At 39.3% G+C, this 20,325-nt stretch overlaps 1 protein-coding gene across 1 annotated transcript; it reads right to left on the bottom strand.

Annotated features, from left to right (window-relative positions):
• Positions 1 to 2,319: 2,319 nt before the first annotated feature.
• LOC114147756 (G-protein coupled receptor 183) lies at positions 2,320 to 4,896 on the bottom strand. The gene is made up of 4 exons (XM_028022356.1): positions 4,666 to 4,896; positions 4,199 to 4,553; positions 3,525 to 4,039; positions 2,320 to 3,432 (listed from the first exon to the last, which is right to left on the bottom strand). Exons 2-4 carry the CDS (start codon positions 4,545 to 4,547, stop codon positions 3,268 to 3,270), a joined length of 1,029 nt encoding a protein of 342 aa, XP_027878157.1. The 5' UTR covers positions 4,548 to 4,553; positions 4,666 to 4,896; the 3' UTR covers positions 2,320 to 3,267.
• Between the last annotated feature and the right edge of the window lie 15,429 nt (positions 4,897 to 20,325).

The raw sequence follows: 20,325 nt of genomic DNA, 5'->3' as shown, positions 1-20,325 counted from the left end.
GAGTGAGATAGAAAAAAAAGTTCCTCCAAACTACAGTAACCCAAACGTCTATGACCACACCAAACCTTGTTCTTGAAAGGATAGAGCAGAAATGATGAAATTGGCTTGTACTAAAATATAATGAGCCGGAAATAGATTTGCTGCAGCAGAATCATCTGCCAGCATCTGTATGTAGCCTATCATCATGTCAGTTGTTTCTGGGGACTGCACCTAACAGGGAGTCTAAACAGGAAAGCCCAAAATTAACCTTTATTTTTTGCTAAAACTTGTAGCTTGAACCGCTACAATATTTTTGGATTTCTACAACCCAGTGCTTTCCCCATTTTAGTTACTCTGACAGCTCTAATATTGATGCATTTATCAGAAGAGTAAACTAACTCTGTGTCTCCTACATAGTGAAGAAACGTTATTTCTCCTACACATCACAACTCATTTCAGAAACCCCACTGCCAACATTCATGCCAATGCACTAAACATATGAGTAAGTGGATGGAGTGGGGGCAAAAGGCTAATATGACATTTCACCTAAACCTACCTTTAAAATGAGGCAACACATCTGTTTCATCTAACACAAGTTGTTAACTTTTTTCCAAACCGACGTAATAAAACTGACTCATTTCATTACCTAAGATAAAAAATACAACGTTGTTTGACCATGTCTACATTTTTTAATATATTTTAGTATAGCCAGTAAAAATGTTTCATGAAACTATGCTATTTAGCAACAGCTTTGTTAGTCACCAGTAAATGTGTCATTGCGGTGGAATTGAGTTAGCTGATAAACCTCCAACTAAGATAAACAGTCTCTGAACTGCGTCCCCTCGTATCACATTCAGGTCAGAATTGGGTTATTCCTGTCTTACGTCACCAACTATAAATCAGATATATTGCACTTTTGATGTTATGTTGTTTTAAAAAGTTTAAACAGTCACTGTAACAATAAATCTGTCCCTTTTTAAACATATGATTTGATTTGCACCAGGAGCTACCATAGTTTTATTTTCACTTTAAATTTACGAAAACATCCACTAAAAAAGAAAGAAAGAAAGGAAGAAAATGACCAAAATGTGTAAGGAAAACTAACTACCAGTGACTCAATAGCCACAGATTAACCACCTTCTTCAATAACGGTGCTTAAATTAGTCACTGTCTCCATGCCGTCTTCAGTCTTACGTCACTTGGATAAATGTTAGGCCACTTTTCTTTTCAACGTTCCTTCTGTTCTTTGAAGTTTGCGGGTTTTCGTTAAAAGACGGCTTCAGAATCAGGCTGAGGTGTGAACTTTAACTAGGCCACTGCAAGATCTCGAAACTTTCCTTTTTCATCTGTTGTGTTTCAGCCGCCGCTGAGGCACATCACAGAGTGTCTCAAACCCTAATCTGATTGATGGGTAACCAAAACAGAAGTCAATACTGATGCCCTCCTTCCCTGTGGTCGTGTTGGCAGGCGAAGACTCCAGACTAGAAAACTGCTTGAACCGTTAAACCTTGTGGAAGAAGCTCGCTACGGTGGACTCGGGGGTTTTTAACACACATCTCTTCCACGTTTGCTTGTTTTTGTTGAATAAATAATAACAGTTTGAGTTTTTGTACGCTTAAAAACAGGCGACATTCAGGATGTAGAGACACTGAATATCGATGTAGTGATTTTGCACAATACTGTAATTTTATAATGTGGAAATTTTTTTCATCCACACAATAAATGTCCTCTAATTGAATATTGGACATTTCTACATCTTTCAGCATCTGATTATGCCACTGCAATGAAATATGCTTTCTTCTTTAAAGGTCCTTTACATATTTTTTTTTTTTTTACCAGGGAAGCTAATTCATTTTAACCTGACACTAACTTCAGAGAAAAAAAGCATTATAATAATTCTGTGTGAAATTTGAGTTATGACCCTGGGTAGGTCGCTCCAAATCGTTATATTATTTCCTGTCAGATTTGGTAAAATTAGACGATAATAAAAAATAAATCTGCCTGCGGTATGAATTATTTTTGTCTTAACTGTACTACGGCTGGAAGGTGATGTGTTGTTGTTTGGTTCTTGTTAAAGCAGAACATGAGGATTTTCTGTTTAGTTTATAGAAAGTTTCACTTCCTGATTTGTTGGATAGATTACAAGAATTCATAACTGTTTGTTTTTTTTGTCCCTTTCATTGTCTATCTACAATGTGCAGTAGATCACTTTTCCATTTTAGCAGCTGATATATGACGACTTTATTTTTAAAGAATTTCTGAGTACAATCATGATGAAAAGAAATCTGAATAAAGCACATCATTTTGATTCATGTCTTTTTTAATGTTTAGTAATTAATTATAAACATATCTTAAAAATGTACATAACCCACACTTCTTCCCTTGTGACATAATTGCACAATAACTGCTTCAATCTTTTGCATATTACACAATTTCTTGACACAGTTTTATGCAAACCTATCGGGCTTCTTCTTCAAAAACTCAGGAAGTGCTAAAGGTTAAGTTTAAACATGGGACTTGCTCGAAACAAAGAGTACACCTGCGCATGTTTGCTAGACCCACACGCACACCAAAGCCTCACCGCAAGATGTGGAAGGCAGCAGGAATGAGGCCCCTGAGTGGGGGAGCAGGAAAGGTGGGTGAGGAAGTGGTGATTTTCATCTACGCAGAAGATGAGCGTGGGTGGCAAAGAGAAATGCAACATGTTCTCATTTTGGCAAATTTCATGCATATTGTTAGATTTTTGCCATCATGCGTAAGCTGCTGCAATGCACATTGTCCTTGATTTTAGTAGAGCTTACTCTACCGCATTATTTCTTGTAAAGACACCAAGCAATCACAATATTGCTATAATTTAAAAAAAAACAACATATCATTATAATAATCATTGCATGAAATGACAGTTAATTCATTCTGCACTTCGTCGAACTTCGAACACAGAAAACAAATAGTTGTACTACATCTTTCCACTTTTACTACTACTAGTGGTTTATCATTTGTAGCAATAAACGTTTGTATAAAGGAAACAAATATACAAATATATATACACAACGGGAGTTTAGACAATATACTTATCGCATGTTCAACCACAAAAATACCAAAAATCCATAGAATTATTGGAAAGGCAATATGTAATGCAGCTAAACTGAAACCATTAATGCTGAACCTGAACATAAAATCCGCCACCAAAGACTCAAGAGTCATTTGCAGGAACAAATGACCTGATCAGGTGAGAGAAAACGAGTCTTTTTATAACCCCTTAAGCTAGGTTTTTCTCTGTGGTTTGGCTCAGGTGTTGCTGCTGCTATTCTCGGCTGTCACTTTGGAGGAGGCGGCGGAAGTATACAGATAGTCCTTAAACAGGCTCATCACTCGCTTCTTGTACGTCTTTATGGCAAAGAAGTAGATGACAGGATCCAGGCAGCAGTTGATGTTCATTAACGAGACCGTAATCTGTGGATTTGATTGTGAGAATTGATTACAACAAACAAGGAAAAAAAAAAAATAGAAGAACGTGTGACATCAACAGAGAGTATGTCTCTTACCTGCAAGGACATCTTAAAGGCTGTGAGTTCCTCACAAGTCGGCTGATGGCTGATCTTTCTGAACATGAACTGCATTATGTTGAGGTGGTACGGGCTGAAGCAGAGGACAAACGTGAGGAGGATGAGGAGGATGATCGTGTTGGCCCTGTGGTTTCGGCTCGTTCGGCCCGTCACAGAGTTCTTCTTGGCCGCATCCCGCAGTTTCAGATTGATCCTAGCGTAGCACGCCATTATGACCGTGAGCGGGCAGCAAAACGAGATAAAGCATGCCAGGATTAAGAGGTAAGGGGTGTAGCGAGAGCCCTCGAAGTTAAAGTACTCCATGCAGGTCCGCTTATCGCCCCTCACGTGCAGCATGCTGCGGAATAACAGCGGGGAGACCTCCAGAGATACTAGAAACCAGACCAGGCAGCAGACCCTGCGGACAACTTTTGTGCTGCGTAAGCACTGCAGGCGGTGAGGATGCACCATAGCTAGGTATCTGTCCAGGCTGATGCAGGTCATGAAGCCAATGCCTGTCGGAAATGGAGAGGATTGGCATTGGATTAAAAACAATCACTCGCAGAAGCAATTTCACAATCTACTCCCTTTAATTTGGTCATATAACTGTGCCACTTTAACATAAAAATAAAGTCATCTCTTGTGATATAAGGATGTGTGGAGCTTCATGTCACCTGCGTATGTATTTGCAAAGAAGAGAAGTGTGGTGAGTCTGCAGAGGAGGTCACCGAAGGGCCAGTCAAAGTGCCGGATGTAGTAGGTGATTCTACCTGGCAACGCCAGCGTGAAAAGAGCATCAGACAGCGCGAGATTCACTAAGTAGATCGACGTGGAGTTGAACTTCTGCTTCCTCTGGCAGATGACACAGAGCACCAGGCAGTTCCCACACACGCTGATGATAAAAACGACAGAGTAGAAAATAGGGAAGAGGACCACTGCAGCCCTCTGGTAGACAAAGACATCACAGCTGCTGCCATTCGGAGGGGCTTCAGTGGGACCCGAGGTAAAGTTCTCAGCAGCCATTTCAACCTGGACAAGAAAGAAAGAATCACATAGTTGATGACGCGACTTTTCATAGACAGAAGCAAGTAAACAAAAGAGCAATCCACCAATTAAGATCAAATCAACACACAATACTTACAAGGATCAGGAAAGCAGCGGAGGTACTTTACTGTCAGTGCTGCTGAGGCTTTGTGTTCAGCTTTTACTGGGAGCTGAGAGGCTTGAAGCACCTTTATAACTGTGCCATATGTATGAAGTGTTAAAATCCCACCTCTTCTCTTCATCCAGCCTTTCAAGCTTTGTCACGTTATCAACAGAAGTTAGTTGCCTCAGTGCTACAGGCACACACACACACACACACACACACTCATGCCCACCCCCCCACACACAGAGGCAAACTCTAAGGAAGTACAATACATCTACATAAAAAATGTTTTACAGAATTTCACATTCCCAACAGCTGCCTAAAAGGCACTCAGTACAAAAGGTGTGCACACATCTTAAGGGAAATATGTCGAGAGAACCATTAACTTCACATGTCTATGTCTTTGTATTGTTGCTAAAACCAGGAGTACCCTTGTGAGCCACATTATAAGTACAACTGGTGTTCCAGTTCAACCAGTTGGATTGGCTAAGGATTTTTGCCTCACTGGTTATTCGAACTGCAATTAGCAATACGAGCTAATAACAGTCTTTTTTTTTTTTCCCTGTCTGCTTTGCACTTTCAGACACAGTAGAAGCACGTTGAGGAACAGAGGTTCTGCATTTCTCTGTGTATGTGGAAGACTTAATGAGAGGGAAAAGTCCAAAATAGCAGCAGTTCTGTTTATTATATATGGCAGCCATATTGAATTTTTAGGTTGGGGTTGGTGGGAAACCTACAACCTATCACCTTTTCGTGAAATTCTGATCGCTAGCGGTTACTCCCAGTGAACATTTTATATGATGAAAATACATCTAAGCAATCTGTAAATGGTTCATAGACATCTAAGAAAACAATTTAGTCTAAATTAGATAGACATTTAATTTAAATGTGAACATTTTTAGACTTGTTTTTAGACCATCTTAACCCTGTTTTAACACATATGAACAAAATAAGAGCAGTACTGTACACATAATATCTCTTTGGACTGAATCAATTTTTGGCTTTAAAATAAGGAAAATGCACAGTATTTGCCACTTGTTGCAATTTTCTGACTAAAAAAAGAATGAAATGAAGCAATGTTTGCGTTTATGAATTCCCACATGTTTGTGTGATTTACAGACATTTTGTCGGCCTTATGAATTTTTAATTCTATATTTAAGCCTAAGGCACTTTTTAGACCAGACAGTTTTGATGACCCCACCACTACGGGGATCTCTCTCTGTGTGTTTAAAACCTGCTATAAGTGGCATGAAATGCACCCAGGCCTTGTTTGCCCCTGCCTGCTCTTCAGTGGTGGCTCCTCTGGTCAGTGGGGAGTTCACTGCTTACGTTTGGGTTTGGTAATGATTGTGTTTTGCACAACATGCTGGAGTGTTTCTTTGACTCTTTCATGTATGTCTGAGGTAATCTTCAATCTCTGGTGGCAGTCTATTTACCCACACCTTTTCCTTGAAGCTGCAGTCTACAGCCATGGTTTTTTTTTTGCCTCACAGAGCACCCCTCAGCTCCTCCAGACTAGTGGCAGCAATTAGCAAGCACCTGTTGGAACTGTGCGTCTGCTGAACTCATCACAGCACAATAAGAACAATAGTAAACAGCATATTGGAGGAGGATTGTTGTGATGACTTTCTGAAGGGAGAGCATCAGAAAGAGTGGGAGCTTCTTAAAGAGACAGAGGCTGATTCCAAGGAATCAAATTTCAAAGTCACATTTCTTTTAAGTTATGTTTGATACATGCAGCATTTCTATTAGAACTGGTGGTAACATAGTTACTTAATTGTGGTATAAGATGGCACAATATACATGGAAAATACGTTATACTGCCCCTTTAAATATTAAAATTGATAAAGGAAGGTGGTGGTTTTAACATATAACTCAGGACACCACAAGTAAGCTGAGTTGATTGATGTACAGTACTCTGTTCTCTTTTATTGTTGAGGTCTACCATTTGGTTTTCACTAAAGCTAACTGTTGGTCTGGTCTGAGGTTTTAGACAGAAGTTCTCAACTTCACAGTCTAACCTCTGAATGAACTTTGCTTGGACACCTAATCCTGTTTTGAGTCATTTCTGTTTGTCTCTAGTCTGTTTGTCTGCTGAAATATGGACATCAATTTTTTAAAAATCATTAATAAATTGATGATCAGCAGGAATGCTTTTTTTTCAGTTCATCACAGATGTTCTCCCTTGTTGACATCATGCTAATTGTTCGTTTCTAAATGCTTACCCTTAAACTGTCAAAAGCTGCTCTTGTACATGTACTTAAACCTCATGAATGGTCAGTTACTGTATGTTCTTCTGCTTTTTATACACTTTGCTTGTTGATTTTGTACTAAATGTTGTTCACTCAATACTTATCTTCATAATTTAGATGCGTTTTTAAAAGCCCAGCCAAAGACTTTGTTGACATAATATCACAATAACAACATAATTTTTTACATTACCTGCATGTGTATCTGCAGAAGACAGAAATGTGGTTGCAGAGAAGGCCACACAGTGATTAAAGCCATGGATGTGGTGAGGAGCTCTGCTGAGTAGCACCAGTTTGATCAGATATCAGAGCGACTGTGCTTCCTCTGGCAAATGACGGTTTCAGTCTCTGGCTCTTCGGGTGGCGTATCTTTACTAGGACCCCCAAATATTTCCTCATGAGCATGTTTTTTGTATCAGCATATTACCTAAAAGTGATAAAGTTTCAGTTTCTGGTTTCATTCCAGATGATAGAGATCTGAATCATCCAGGCAATTATAACTTTTCATTGTCTGAATGCGTTTCACACTTGAATTAAACTTGTTTCATATCCTCCTAAATATTCTCTTTGCATCATTTAAGGCTCATATTGAAGTTTTTTTTTCTAGAACATGCGAATTCACGAGTCCTCAATATAAATATAACAGACATCCTGTCATCCTATTTTGAAGATATTGGATTAGAATGACTTTGAGGCTCCCAAGCCTGAAAACACTGTGGATTAAGTAATTAAGTATTGTGAGGGGAAACCCAGAAGGTTTAGTCCAAGTCACACACTGTAAATACAGTCTTAACAAATACTAAGAAACGTGATGTAAACATATGCAGTTGAAATAAGGTTTAAAGATTCTGTTTCATTATCTTTGGCATTTAGCAAATATAAATCATGTTGGAAATCCAACATGACTTACAACAGAAAACTTGGAGTTGTCAGAGAATAAGAACGTCTGACAACTCAGTGCTTCCTCCTTTATGTAAGTTATGGAGCATGTGCCTCTTAATAGTATGTATGTAATGTTTATCTAAATCAGTAAAACTGGTGGCAGGAATGAATTCAAGAAGACAACTTGTTTTCTTGGATGTAAGGATACCATTAACATTGAGCGCATTTATGCAACAAGGTACCTTTGAATTTTCTTTACATTTTCCCACTAACAGATTAGCTAGTCTGTTGCCACTATAGAAGCACAGACCTGCTTTGTATGATGGAGGTGGCACCGTATTGCATCTAACCTCCAGTTAGTTCTCCTTTGAAGAACATATTTTATATTCAATTTGATCTAAACCTGGAGAAATAAAGAATATAATAAAAAGCATGATAAACCACATTTCTTTTTTCAGACACTATCTAAGTAGAAACTCCCACAATAAGACTAGTAGAGACCTCTGCAGTAAAGAACTGGAAAAGCACCACAAAGGAGACATATGCATTCTCTGCTGATCTCAACGGGTTTTCAAAAATACAAGTCCATTTTTTTTAACATAAAAATATCATATACAGCAGTAAAAAGCAGCAGGTGTAGGGAGAGAAAGGTTAGATGGAGAGATAGTGAGGTTTTATATTAAGTTCCTGTCACTGAGGTTTCTCAAGCTTGTGAGCTGTAAAGTTGGGTTGAACGCAGGCAGCTCCCTGGCGATGCTGGTGGAAGATACGAGAGGAAGCTGAAGAATTATTGGTGTCTGTAAAAGAGTTAAAACCGTCGCCGCTCTGTGATGTGTGGATGAGTCACCAACAGTCAGTGTCACATTTGCACAGACATCTCAACCACCAGCACAACAATCAACATGCGAAAATACGCTAAAGGTGAAAAAAGAGACACATTTTTTCGCTTTCCCATTAAGTAGATTTGACTTCTGAGAATAATGATAGATGTAGAAATACGGTTGTGTAAGTTTGCTTCATGTAAGAAAGTCAGGCAGCCGCAATGTGGGGCCTGTCTTAGCAGCTGAATTGTAAGCTTATTAAAAATACGGAGACGTTACAGGCAAATTACTTAAAATACAAGTCAGACTATGACTGAACAACAGAAAAGATAAGAAGTAACTCAAAAGGCCATTAACTGGAAAACTCCCGTTTGTATCACGTTATTACTGTACTTGCCTGAGGTACTTTCCCATTAAACCAAACAATTCTGGGTAACCTATTAAAACCAGAAAACACAAAGTTATTAAGTGTAAGATCGATATTTAAATGCATCTGTGACAGCCAAAGAGACTCTTCTACTGTGCAGGTCATTTCCAGATTAGGACATTACAGGGGATCATTGTGTAAAATGGACTTTTGTGAGCTTTATATCATGTCATAATGTGATTTCCTCACCAAACACATATTCAGAGTGTTACTTTGATCAGTCCATGCATATTAGAGTAATTGTTAAATATCCGGTGGCGCCTTAGCACTTGCTCGAACAATTCGAGCCAAAGCTGTTTGGCTATTTAGCCAAAGCTCCACCTTGAAGCTTCAGTTCCCAGCTGAGTTCCCGCCTCACAAAACGCTTCTCTTCTCCGCTCTCGCCACACAGCTCCCGCGAGGCTCCATCAGACTAGCGGCAGCAGCATGTGGCAAACACCTGGTGGAACTGCGGACATGCAGTAGTTTGACTCTTCAGACAAACTACAACACTCCAAGGAATGGTTGTGAACTGCAACAATGAATGGCATGGAGAGGCATTGTTGTGATGACGTGGTGAAAGGGGAGTGTCAGAAAGAGTAGGAGTTTTTTTTCAAAAGAGACAGAAATCAATTTCAAAGCATCAGACGATGTGAAGTGAAATTTAGCTTAATAAAAAGTGGTTTTACAACAACTGAACTTAATATAGCTGTGCGCCTAAAAAATACATAATACCCCCCTTTAAACCAAACATTTATATTCTTCTGATGAAAAAGAAGTGTATTTAAACACAAGGTCGAAAGGATGGTCGGGGCTGCATTTGTGTCATGTAAGTTCAATAACATCATTTCATTCAGTTATGTTTATTGAGAGTAAGTCTATTTAAACTTACTTAAAAATAAAAATTTAAAGAGGATGCTATTTAAAAAGAAATAACCTTTGCTGGTTTTTATACTGGGTTGAATCAAAAATAGGACGTCGTATTGAAATTCTGAATAAATTGACACTACTGATACATTTTTTAAATAAACTAAATTATCTACCATTACCGATCTTTTTTTGAGCTTTCTTATTCAACATGATATACTGCAGTCTTAAAAGAAGAAAAAAAGAAACTTTATTTTGATAAACATGTCATTCAAGAAGTATAGAGTTACTTATCATCTCTTTTGAATGGAAGCTGCAATCTGAAGACAACAACAAAAACCCAAAACTTTAAAAACATTACATGAAATAGGAAATACTGAAATAAATGCTCACAGAACTTGTTGCCTAGTAAGGAAAGACAGGAAAAGCACAGTGATGAGAAAAAATGATTTCCTCTTTCTGAAGAATTCAACTGTTTTATTTTCTCACACTCTAACATTTCACATCATGAAACTAATTTTAATATCATTTAATAATAGCAACAAAAAAAAACCCCAATAAAAACAAATGCAGTTTCAATTGACATTTTTCTTTTTTTAAGAGGAAAGAGCAAATGCATCTTATTAAAAAAAAGCACATCATAACGCAGCCTAAAGTAATTTAATGTAAGATGAGAAACAAACACATTGACATCTTTCAGTCTCTAAGGCAAAAGGTATTCAAATACTTTTCTTTGACTTTAAGGCTCTGCAAATCCCACTGAGAACAATTAACTTTCTTTGTCACAAAAACTAAAGATAAAGTTCTGGAGAATTAATTTGCCTCAGTTCAGGTCAAAGTTTATAGCTCAACAAGAAGAAGAAATCGGGTCTTTCAAGACTGACTTAAAATAATTTCTTTTTAACTTTAATAAATGGAGTCATCACTTGAAAAATGCATCTTGTACTTAACATCATTCTTTTCTCATATTAAAAACACACAAATGCGACAAAACAGCGAAAACAAGCTAAATGTAAGAGGGGAAAAAATTGTTTTTCACAAGGCTGCACTGTGACAAATCTTCTTCTACTTCACATGTGGCCTTTTTTTTTTTTGTTACTACTTCTGCTTTTTCTCCTCACATTTGACCCGGTGCGCTCTCTCCCCTGTCCTGCCAGCCAATAGTAGAAGTACAGTAGAAGCCTTCGGTGCTGTATCTCATCGCGTGTCCTCGCTGAAAAACGTCACGCAAGTGTAATTTAACAGGATGGCTGCTGGATCAGCAAAAGGTCACTAATTGTCACCAGTCAAATGCAGTTATAATACAGCTCACTTAGGTCACGGCGAAACACTCCATGCATACAGTGTCACCTACAGGTTAGGAGCCTGCTGCACTTAAGGCCTGCATTTCATGCTCCATTAATTCTGTGCCCAGAGTTAAACATCTCATACCAAGTGAACGGTGCTGTGGAAAAAGGAAAGGACAGCCGTCTGTTGGGGCCCCACCAGGTGTCCCCAAGGGTCTCTCAGTGTTAAATGCTGCAGCGTCCTATGAAGACATGGAAAGAATGAGATAATTGTTGCTCCTCGTGCACGCTCTCCGCAGTTACAGGAGTAACTGTGAAAAAGTTACGCAACTGACTTCAGTTTAAAAAGTGAAACAAAAATCAGCCAAAATCTGTGATTTTTATCCAGCAGTATACAAAACTGCTTTGAATGACTTCTGCGATTTAATTTTTGTTTCCTGAGAAGTTGCCTCAGGAAGCGTGGAGTGAAGTGTTTTGGAGTTTTCCGGGTTGATGGCTGTGTGACATGAAAGGTCTTAGGAAATTGAAAGTGACGACCCAGCATGGAACACGCATGGAAGTCACTTCTCAGAAATGTGACCTTTTTCTGCATGTTAAGTCAGGGGTGGGCTAAAAAAAAAAAAAAAAGAAAAAAAAAAGTGGAGGGGGAGGAGAAGGGTAGAGTAGAACAAACTGATTTGAAGAGAGTTATACAATAGTGAATGGTGCAGTTCAAGCCCATAGAAGGACAACCCCGGAAGGCATATCGCTTTAAAGGCACCCTCATGTTGGAAGGGAGACCAGTGGTGTGTTGGTGAGCCAAACTGGGAATGACTTCTGGTGTCCACAACATGTGTGGAAAAGCCAGCGTGGTTCCACAAACCGGTGCCTAACCAGATCTGGAGTGTTTTTTTGCTGCCAAAATGAATTCTGTAAGAAATCCACCCAACACCATCCCCACCCCTCCTATCACCACACGTACACTCCAACTTTGGGGTCAGTTTGTCCACACTAAGTTGGCTGCTCCTGTTAGCCAAGGCAGCTGGAAAATAAAATCAGTACTGAAGGAAATGAATAGATTCTCAGTACATATGTAGTTCAGTAAAATTAGAATTTAATCGAAAAGGTTATTTATTTTAGTAATTCCACTCAAAATATGAAATGTCTATGATTTTACAAGGGTGTATTTCTGTTAGATTTGATGATTAGGACTTCAAGACATAAGAAAATATCAAATAAAGAACTGCTATGGCAATGTTAAGACTGCATACTCTCCACAATAGGTCACTGCAAAAGAAAATAGCTGTTCTTAGAATATAAGACAGGAGAACATTTAATGGAAGGAAAAAAGTGTGAGGCAAAACCTATTCAGGAGTTTGGGGGACAGTTATTCAAGAATTATCCCACACAGATGTGTCAAGGACATGATTTGCAACTGTGCCGTCACTTGTATTAAACCAGTCCTCAGCCAAAGAAAATGCGAGAAACATCTTACCCATGCAGAAGGAAAAAAAAGACTAAACTGTGGCTCAGTGGTTTCTGTCTATGATTTCAGTTTGCAACAGAAAGGCTGCAGAAAAGTTTGGTTCCTGAGGACCAACTTCATCTGGGGTCATGGGGCTATTTTGGAGCACTTCATGCTTCTATCTTTTACAAATCCTTATGGAAATTCTGATTTTACTTTTCAACAGAACCTTGCACCTGCCCACACTTCTAGAGGTAGCAACAATGCAGATGAGGTGTGTTAAGGGCTGTAAGGGCTGAGGGCTGTTAAAGCAATCTGGGCTTTCTTAACTTCTCAGAAGCGCCACAGTCTGATCTCCTTGCCATGTTGTACTGTTGTAGTAAATAATGCAAACACTGGCCTGTATAAACTACTCCGTACATACAGTGTACACACCAAGATACTTGCTTTCTGATTTTTTAATAGATTTGGTTAACTACATTTTTTCAGAACCTGAATTTTGGGTTTTAAAAATCAGACATCAGAATAATTGCAATGATAAAAATAGCCACTAGAGGGGGAGCCATCATTATAAATCAGAAAAGAATTCAACGCGCGCTGAAGATCAAGTTACATTTGAGCAAACTGCTCAAATACTTCGGTTCATTTGTATTCATCAGCTCCTACTCTTGGTTTTGTGTATTTGTCTGCTTAGTAAATGAGTTGCGTGCTTGCTCGTGCGTGTTTCAGTGTGATGTGTCCTCGCGCGCGCGCGTATGTGTATGCAGACTATTGGACATACCGCAGGGGACTCCTGCATTGTCAGGGGACCTCATGTGGCTCATGTCTGGTCTCATCATCACCACCCCACTCCACCACCCCCACACATCAGCCGCCGCCGCCGCCGCCGCCGCCGCCGCCGCCGCCTGCCTTGCTCAGACCCCGTCTGCTGTTTCACCGCACTCGCGTGGATACTTCACTTTCGCACTTTGCTTCGTGTTCGTCACCCTAATCACTGATGAGCTGTTTGCTTGTTTTTCACCAAACACTTTCCGAGCCCCTTCCGGAGCCTTAGCTTCATCGTGGGTCGAGATAAACAGAGGAAGGTTGTGCTTTATAGAAACTTTATTTCTACAGCCTGTTGCTGCAGACTCTTTCCAAAAAAAAATGTCCACGATGCTTCATAGTCCATCCTGAGCTAATCTTGATCTGAAATTTGAGGATCCGGCTTCTTTTTTTTTTCTGTTTCACTTCTGCTTCTCAGTAGAACCTATTGGAGAAACAATAAAGAAGTAAGAGTCTTATAAAAAGTGCTTGCATCAACACAACAGTACACGCAAAGGGCCATTTTTAAACATGCAAAGTTGACTAAAAATGGACTAAAATTTTTCTACATTCCACAAGATTGTTTGCGTATTACTAGCTAGCATTAAAGATGAATCAGTTCGTCATGTTTATTGACCTTTCTGGTAAAGATATGAGAATAGTTTTGAAGCAAAGTTATTTTGCCATACCATAAAATGATAACCGCTTCTTAACCTGAGCTTCTGAGTTTTTTTTGTGTGGCTTTGTGGCTAAAGTTGAATCCTTGACCAGCCTTCATTATCACAGTTGCAGTTGTTCTAAGCTTTTTTATTGTTGCTCTTACAGTAGATATGGTTAAATTGAATGTTGTTTTTTATATATTTCTTGAGAAATCAACACATCTCAGCCTTTTTAAATGGTGTGCTCTCGCTTTTTTGTAAGATCATATGCACACCAAGGAAAACAGAAAGCCATGTATGATTATATAAAACCTTCTAGGCACGCCAGGACAAAGCAGTAAAGTGTGATTTAGAAAGCAATTATTTTATGGGACTTAAGGGTGTCAATCAATGTGGGTCCTATGATTTAGTAAAAAAACAAATAAAAAAAGAATTAATGCCCGACTTGGGATTTCATGTTCACTGAATGAATGTGCTTATATATCCAAGTTGAGTTTTAGTTTTTGTTGTTTTTTCAGTGTGACTGTGATCAAATTTGAATTTATTTTTAGGCCTTTTACAGGTCTTTACCAGGTTGCTGTATACATATCAGTCACCAAAGTAATGTCTTCAATAAATTACAAATTAAAATACAATACTAGCTTTCGTAATAATAACAATAACAGTTCCTTATTGTCATATGTATTATGTAGCATTGTTGTCATGTGGTCGTAGTGAAAGCAGGTCAGTGTAATCATGTTCAGCAAAGAGAACGCATCTCAGGAAAAAGTAAATACTTCATGGTTATTTCATGCATTACTGTTTTCTCTTTACTATTCACATCCTCAAAAGGATCAGAAAGGCAGCTGAGCAGCACCATCTTCAGGATTTGCATCGACATAATGCTTAAAGCCTTAAGTTTTCATTTAGTTATACTTCTGCCTTTTGTTTGATGAATATTTTTAACAGCTTTTATATATTTTGAACTTACTCTCAGCTCGGCCTGGGTTTCTGTTTGTGCTTTTCTGCAAAGCTGACTTCGACTTGTAAAATCTAAATGTGCATTAAAAAAAGTAAATAAAAAAACTCAACAAAACATATTGTCATTCATATTTGCTACAAATCCCAAAAAGAAACAATATCTTTAAAAGCAGTCTTTGAAAATATAAACTCATTCACATAACCCGTAGTGTAGTATCTCTTCCTCCTGCTGGTATTTGTTCCTCTATATTGGTATTGCACCATCATCCATTTCACCAAAGAAAACCCAGCAGTGGCCATGTTCTCAGTTTCTGAGGAAAAAAAAAGCATGAGGTTTTAGACCACAACGTGCTTCGGCATTTTTTTTTTTTTTTTTTTTAGCCATCTGAGGCAGTGCGCATATTTCGGATGTCATGTCTGCTGTTGAATTATTGTTTTATTCGCCGGGCAAGGACTAATTATTTCAACAGCTCTCTTCACTGGGGAGCAGACTGACAGTCGCCATCATCGGTTTGATCAGTCTGTTTAGTGCGCTGGGCCGGGGCTCATTTGATGTATATTAACAATAATTGGTGCCACCGCCACAATGATGTTTAGTAAACCTTTGTGTTAGTTTCCAGGAGGAAGCCCAGGAGGAATTTTTCATAGCTGCTCCTCGGTCTGCAAAGACGCCTTCGGACTCGGGGCAGATGGGAGAACTGCTGTCTTCTGCAGTAGACAAAATGACCTGATCATCATAACCTTAACAGAGCTTACAGCCTCGCCTGCTTGTTTTATTCAACCAGACATTTTCTATTTCAGATAAAAACATTGTGGCATTGTTTTTGTTTTGCTTTTTCACAAAAGGAAAATTGATTTAGGACATTATTTTTGACTGATCATCAGTGTTCGCTTCGGTGGCGAAACAAGTACTCGAGCAATAAGAAGGTTGTTAAATAAAGTGTTGTTTTACAGTGTTTTGAAAATGTATTGAGAGATTTATACAGTTATTACCTTTTCATTGCACCTAAGTGTTACAGATCATCAAGCACAGGAAAAAGGAAAATGATCAAAAACTCCCCTTTGTGAAAATATCATTGAACAAGCCAACCCAATTTACTCCAAGAGCACATTGCTGACTCATCTAGGATGTCACCAAAGACCCATACGCCTTTGAAATGTCTTTGCATCCCTGCTAGAAGTCTATGAATTTCATTTTCATTCAATTTTGAATTCTTTTTTTCCTTGCGTTTGATTTGTAGTAAATTCATCCCTATTATCAGGTGTTTCCCCCCTACGCAGATGACACAGGATATCACCAGGTGACTATGTGTCATAACTTTCTTCAGCTGAACAGAAACAAAATCAAACTTAATATCATTGAAACAAAAGAGGAAAGATTTAAAGTCAGCACACTGCTTCATCTATCACAGCTGTAGAAACAAGTGATCAAACCCGAAACCTAGGTATTGTGATGGACTCAGACCCGAATCATCAGGGACACAAATAGACAATTACAACGTCGGCATTCTATCGCCTAACGTACATTTCAAGAATTAAAGAAGTAATGTCTTCATTTTTAGTCAAAATGATTTCTTCCCCTGGTGGCAGAGAATAGATTTTGATATATAAATAAATGAATCACTTAGCCCCAAAATACCTGTTGCCATTGCATCAACCTTCCAGACCTCTCAGGTCTTCTGGTTTAAGTCTGCTGTGCACCATCTGGAACAAACTTCCAGAAAACTGCAAAACTGCTCAAACACTGAGTTCCTTTAAACCAAGCCTAAAAACCCATTTATTTAAAACTGGCTCTGATTAATGACAATTGAAACATCCTAAAGTGAAGTCTGTTCTTCAACTTACTTTTCCACTGCTACACAATTGATTGTTGCTTTATTTTTCTTCTAATCATGTAGAGCACTTTGAATTAGCTTGCTCCTGAAAATCATGCAAGAATAAGCAGGTATGGACATTAGTTGGCCTTATAAAAACTGCATGTACCTCAGGTCAGCCCTGAGGACAACTGTAATTCCTCAGTGACCAATAAAAACCTGCATTTGTGCTGTATCATTTAACTTTCCTCAGCCTGCCTTATTTGCCACGTCTATCCTGTGTTTGTAATACAAAAGGTTCAGCTCAAAAATTGGGAGCTGTTGCCACTGAGTTTGATTCCCTTGTTAGACTACAATTTGTTGAGTTTCTTTCCAATCTGGCAAACACGGAGGTGGGCAGCGTCTCAACTTCCAGCATCGAGCAGCGACTCCAGCAGGTTTTTTTTTTTTTTCTTTTTCCTTGAGTCTGCCAGATTCTACAAGTGAATGAGAGGCAGATGTGCGGTGACAGCACTACGCTCATTAGGCCGAATCAGTGTCACACTGTGACAAGTGGCCAACTTGAGGTTTCTCTCGTCAGTCAGTCGCTGCTTCCGTTCAACCAACACCAGCTCAGATACTCCTACAGCTAATTTGACATCGTTAACAGTTACGGCTCTTCGCTTTTGTCCAAAACAGGAACTTTTGAGATCGTGCTTAGGAGTCGGAAACATTGGCAAATCAATTTGGTTTAAAAACATCCCACATGCTTTTACTTCTGTTCTTTTTGTTTTCCTGAATCTGAAACTCATTCCTGACTTCAGCTTTGACCCCTCTTCCCGACGCTGAACATCCTCAATCTCAGCTGCGTGGTCAGCTACAGCGCCTACGGGCCAGCATCCCCAGGCTGAAGTTGTGATATCTATTTCAGTCCAGTGGAGACCAGACAGATCGCTGCTGTGGCTCCAGAGAATTCCCTGTCCAACAATTACTGTTGGTTCCACCATGCTCATATGCTTTAGTATCCCCTGTGTCCAAACTGCTTAGTGTCTGATGGGTCGCTCTGAGCCATTAAGGCCAGTTTGCAATTATAGATGTGTGGCTGCTGGACACCAAAACAGATGTGCTTTGATCTATTTATGGTGGGGAGGAGTGGCTGGGGTACGGCGGGGGCAGTTGGGTCATTACGGCTTACTTGCATGCGTGGGTCAAATCTTGCAGCTCTGGCAGAGTCCTTGTCTTTCAGTTCGCTTGACATGCACTCGTGAATTATAATCAGCAAAACGTTTGTGGCTTGTGTGGGCATAAACACAAATGTGTGTCTGTTTGCCACGGGGAAAAAAAAAAACATGCAAATTAAAGTGCATTTCAAATGATATGTCAACACAAGTGAAAGTTTTGTGTTTTGTTTGTTTGCTTGTGTTTTATTTTGGTTTTTTTTATCTGGAATTTCTTGATTGGATGTGGGTTAAGCCCACTTTACTTTCATACCCTTTAATAAAATCCAGTGCAACTGCCTCAAAAAGTCACCTACCTAGAGAAAAACCTCCATCATTGTGTAATCTGACCTCATGAGGTGTCTTTTTAAATGAGCTTTTTTTTTTTTTAAGTTGCACAGGGTGTCATGAGAAAATCGGCACCTCGGCATCAGATAAAACGTATAACTCATCTGTAAGTTGTTTCCACAACTTTTTTGATTGCTTGCATGAATGTGTTAGCATCTCCTGCTTGCTGCTACAAAGCAAGGAGAATGGCCTCTGTGCTTTGTGTGGGACCGAACTGCAATTTTTAAAAAATCGTTGTTTATTTAAGTGAGAGGTGTCAAAAGAAGAGGCTTGAACAGGGCTTGGTTCATGTGAGCACTGCCATTGTGTGGCCTATATTGAAAACGGTAGGTGTGGTGGGAAACCAGCACCGCACATCATCATGAACCCACCATTTTCATTGCACAACATGGTGGTGGTAGTGTCATGCTCTGAGAAAGCTGGTAAGAGTTAATGGGAAGGAGCTAAATGCAGCACAATATCGGAACAAAAAGGAAACCTGTTAGAAACTCCACAGGTTCACCTTCTATCATGACACAATAAAATGGTTTATATCAGAGCGTGTGCAAGTGCTAGAATGGCCCAGTCAAAGTTCAGAGCATGAATTAAAAAGGGATGCTTAAAGATGCTTTCACAGATGTCGTGGATAGCTGAGTTTGAATGCTCTCCACGCTTTCAGATTCTCGTTTAAAATTACACACTCGTGTGTTTTGTGCCTCTAGTCTCCATGCGGGAATCGCAAGTGATGTGTTGAGGTGAGAACCGGTTGAATGGAGAGCAAAACAAACGTGTTGCACTCGATAAAACAGAATGAATTCGAGCCCCATCTGTTTAATCATCCGAGCTCACCAAAGGGCAAAATAGTTAGTGTTGTGGCACATTCTTAACGCCTTGTCTGCTTCTTTTTCTTCTTTTGCAAATTAAAGTGCCTTGGGTGGTGAAAAATGGAAAACAAATGTTCTGTTGACAGCTTTCTTATACCCAGGGTGTGTTAGTATTTATATCATAAAGGTGACAACACGTCCTGGTTTTACAGGCTGACCACTGCTGTGGGGGAGAAGGAAGAGGGACCGAGGGAAGGGGACGAGGGGGGAGTGAGGTTATCCGCCAGCTCATTTTGGTAATTAGGCCTTGATAAGCCTGTGACAAATTTGCTTACAACTGAGGCTGCTGTGACTTGAAATGCCTTCTTATTTTAAAGGGATTTTAGTATTACTAGCAGAAGTAAGACATGGATAAATGAAACCTGCTGATCACAAGTTGGGTTCATGGTTGAATCACAGTGATACCTGGACCGCTACTGTAGTAAAAATGAGTTTGTAGCTGGAAGTACGTTTGAAGTCGCAGAGTGCAGCACTCCAACTTTTTTAGTTGGAGGTGAACGACCTGGATAGTCAATGCTTTGTGGTTTACTTCAAGAGACTAATGACACTGTATAGTTGCATGCCATTATTTGCTCTCTAACACAGGCTTGAGGTACAAGGCATTTTCTGAACACTGTTAACTAATGACTGTGATGCAACACATGTGGATATCATCATCCTGGAATATTAAAATCCATATATGGTGCCTTACTCATGATTGGTGAAAGCATGCAGACGTGGAAAATAGTCACCCGTTTCATTAGGAACAAGGCGAAGTCAACTTCTGAGCGTGAGGAAATGTAGACGACACCGATCTGAAAACGAGGAAGTTTGAGGAAGTTTGCAGGCATGAGTGGATCAGAGAGAATTTCTTGCTTATTTTACACATTGACAAACAGAAGTGTGGGGAACAAAAAACATTGAGGTGATGTGATTTCCTTATTTTGGGTAGCTCTTTAACGGGAGAGTGGTTTGAGTCTCACTCAATAAGAGTGAGAGTTGGTAACCCCAAAAATGACAAAATATATATCCATCCATCCATTTGGTATAAATGATCGTAGCCACTCAGAGCTGTA

Source organism: Xiphophorus couchianus, chromosome 7 (genome assembly GCF_001444195.1).
Source record: "Xiphophorus couchianus chromosome 7, X_couchianus-1.0, whole genome shotgun sequence".
In the NCBI taxonomy this organism is placed as follows: domain Eukaryota; kingdom Metazoa; phylum Chordata; class Actinopteri; order Cyprinodontiformes; family Poeciliidae; genus Xiphophorus; species Xiphophorus couchianus.
The sequence above is the reverse complement of the archived record's forward strand: the minus strand, read 5'-3'. Positions and strand labels throughout refer to the sequence as shown.

What these genes read in the sequence shown, in the direction of transcription:
- LOC114147756 (XM_028022356.1), bottom strand. Translation starts at nt 4,547, where the DNA reads ATGGCTGCTGAGAACTTTACCTCGGGTCCCACTGAAGCCCCTCCGAAT. An exon ending in CTTTGCAAATACATACGCAG is followed by an intron (nt 4,040 to 4,198) that starts GTGACATGAAGC and finishes CATTTCCGACAG; the next exon opens with GCATTGGCTTCATGACCTGC. An exon ending in CCTTTAAGATGTCCTTGCAG is followed by an intron (nt 3,433 to 3,524) that starts GTAAGAGACATA and finishes TCAAATCCACAG; the next exon opens with ATTACGGTCTCGTTAATGAA.